Genomic DNA, 2,523 nt, shown 5'->3' with positions numbered 1-2,523 from the left:
TTTTACACTAAAAACACCATAAAATCAGTTGAAAAGAAAAACAGTATATTAACTGCATACATTCAGTGTGTTTTTGTTGTTGTTGTATTTAAATTGTATTTTTTGTATTTGTGTAAACGTTTCTATATAATTTATACACCGTTCAAACGCTGCATAATAATTATAATAATCACTGCATATTTCTTGGACTTGATTTGAACAGACTCTCAGATTCCAATCATCTTGGTTTTATTAGTACATTTTTATTAGTATGAATGCAGCAGGATCAGATTTTCTGCAGGCTGATGTTCAGCAGCTGTTCTGCACCACTGCACTGACATCAGCACATCATTACAGTGTTTCAGATCAGTGTGTTTATTCAGTGGGGAACAGAAGGTGGCCGCTGAACGAATTCCGTCCTGCCAGATCTGTGTAGACTTTACGCTTCTCGATGAGCTCAATGTGAATCTGGTCTCCTTTCTCAAGCAGCAGAGTGACAGAGTTACTGGCCGTGTCCTCAGAGTCCTCTCCCGGGGGGTTATCGGTGATGGAGACCACTCGTGCTCTGTTCTTAATTATGTGCACCCCGGCACTGGGAGGGTTTGCGTTGAAGAGGACGATGTTGAAGTAGTACACTCCTTTCACTGGTGCTGTGAAGATACCTGCAGGAAAGAGAGACCGAGAGACAGAGAGACAGAGAGACAGAGGTACAGAGGTACAGAGAGACAGAGAGACAGAGAGACAGAGGTACAGAGAGACAGAGAGACCGAGAGACAGAGGTACAGAGAGACAGAGAGACAGAGAGACAGAGAGACCGAGAGACAGAGAGACCGAGAGACAGACAGAGAGACCGAGAGACAGAGAGACAGAGGTACAGAGAGACAGAGGTACAGAGATGCGGTTTGTTGAAAGGTCCAATGGTTCTGTAAGGACCTATGGGTTTGGAAAGCGTGGCCCAGAACGCCACTCTGGGTTGGTCTTCATCAAAGAAAAAGAAGAAGGAATTTGAATAAGCTATTGAGCTCCTCAGATCTTCTATAATATCACAGCTACATTATGGAAGGTGTTTGATGATCAGAGATGTTAACTGAAAAACCTTGTGTTGATTTTGTGGAATCCACTGTTTCTCATTGATTTCTCCTCTATCTTCATTTGATCTGAGATGATCGTCCTCACACCCAGTAGCCAGTGGTAGCATTCCATTCTGTTTTCACTGCCTCTTGTGTATGTATTTGTATTGTTTGGTGTAGTGGAATGTCTCCACCCCTGTCTCATTCACATCTGTCTCCACTACCATGTTTACATTTTTCACATTGATTTGTAGCGTTTCTCAGATCAGAAATGAGATTCTATCAATTACTTCAACATCAACGGAGCTGCTGTTGTTCCCAGCTTTAAGTTCCTTGGAGTCCACGTCACTGAGGATCTCACCTGGACTCTGAACTTTTCTCCTCTGATCAGAAAGGCACAACGGCGCCTGTTTTCTCTAAAGAGACTTAAAAAGTCCCGTCTGTGCTACAGGATACTGGAGAACTTCCACCGCTGTACCATTGAGAGCATCCTCACTAACTGCATCTCAGTGTGGTTCAGCAGCTGCACTGCTTCGGACCATGAAGCCCTTTAGAGGGTGGAGAAAACTGCACAACCAATCATCTGCACTCAGCTTCCCACCTTGGACTATTCACCCTTCTCCCATCAGGAGGCGCTACAGGTGCCTCATTGACTATTCACCCTTCTCCCATCAGGAGGCGCTACAGGTGCGTGTTTGTTTGTGTGTGTGTTTGTAATATATTTAGAGAAGTGAGTCCGATATTTCACTGCATTTGTAAATATTTGAGTTCTCCTGTACTTTGGCTGCAGTTTCTTTATCTTACCGTGTGTGGTGTTCATGCGGACCTTCAGAGCTTCAATCTGAACATTTTGTTCTGAAAAGATTCATCATGAAAAGAAATTAAGGTGAAACCAGGACTTTAAGAGATCTCAGAGTGTTCCTCTACATCCTCCCATCCTGCTTTACCCACCTCTGTTCTCCATCTGCAGCTCATTTATTTTCTCCTCCATCACTTTTATTTTCCCCATAATGGACTTCAGTTCGATCAGGATGTTCACACTGGGCTCCATGAAGTCCTGGGAGATTGTCTCCTTCACCAAGAGCAACATGAACATCCAGCTCAGAGAAGGTTTCATGGCTGCTGCTCAGATGATGTGTGGAGTCTGCAGGAGCTTTGTGCTGTTTAACTCTCCAGGAGACTTTGGACTGAACATGTTCACGGAGAAGAGGCGGATTTCAGGGGTAACACGGGTCATCTGTCTAAAAACATGTCCACCAGTTGAGCAATCACAGATGCAGACAAAGCATTAGCAGAAGCGTTCGTGAAGGTGCACAGGGACTAATATTTCTGAAGAAATCAGTGTATGCAGATGATGGTGCCTTATGGAGGAGAGAGGGAAATGTCAAATATGTTGTAAACTGTCGAAACTGGCCAAAGAAATTGGGGTTCTGGTTCTCAATATCAAAAACACAGATAATCTGTTTCTCAAAAA

At 43.8% G+C, this 2,523-nt stretch overlaps 1 protein-coding gene across 1 annotated transcript; it reads right to left on the bottom strand.

The window, feature by feature from the left end:
• Positions 1-222: 222 nt before the first annotated feature.
• On the bottom strand, positions 223-2,244 carry LOC124388104 (complement C1q subcomponent subunit C-like). The gene is made up of 3 exons (XM_046852772.1): positions 2,001-2,244; positions 1,854-1,904; positions 223-641 (listed from the first exon to the last, which is right to left on the bottom strand). The coding sequence occupies exons 1-3, from the start codon at positions 2,164-2,166 to the stop codon at positions 355-357; spliced, it is 504 nt and encodes a 167-aa protein (XP_046708728.1). The 5' UTR covers positions 2,167-2,244; the 3' UTR covers positions 223-354.
• Between the last annotated feature and the right edge of the window lie 279 nt (positions 2,245-2,523).

Source organism: Silurus meridionalis, chromosome 6 (genome assembly GCF_014805685.1).
Source record: "Silurus meridionalis isolate SWU-2019-XX chromosome 6, ASM1480568v1, whole genome shotgun sequence".
In the NCBI taxonomy this organism is placed as follows: Eukaryota; Metazoa; Chordata; class Actinopteri; order Siluriformes; family Siluridae; genus Silurus; species Silurus meridionalis.
The sequence above is the reverse complement of the archived record's forward strand: the minus strand, read 5'-3'. Positions and strand labels throughout refer to the sequence as shown.

Excerpts from the sequence above, each read along its gene's own strand:
- LOC124388104 (XM_046852772.1), bottom strand. The coding sequence starts at position 2,166 with ATGAAACCTTCTCTGAGCTGGATGTTCATGTTGCTCTTGGTGAAGGAG. Across the intron at positions 1,905-2,000 it reads GCTGCAGATGGAGAACAGAG|AACAAAATGTTCAGATTGAA; the intron begins GTGGGTAAAGCA and ends GAATCTTTTCAG. Across the intron at positions 642-1,853 it reads CCGCATGAACACCACACACG|GTATCTTCACAGCACCAGTG; the intron begins GTAAGATAAAGA and ends TCTTTCCTGCAG.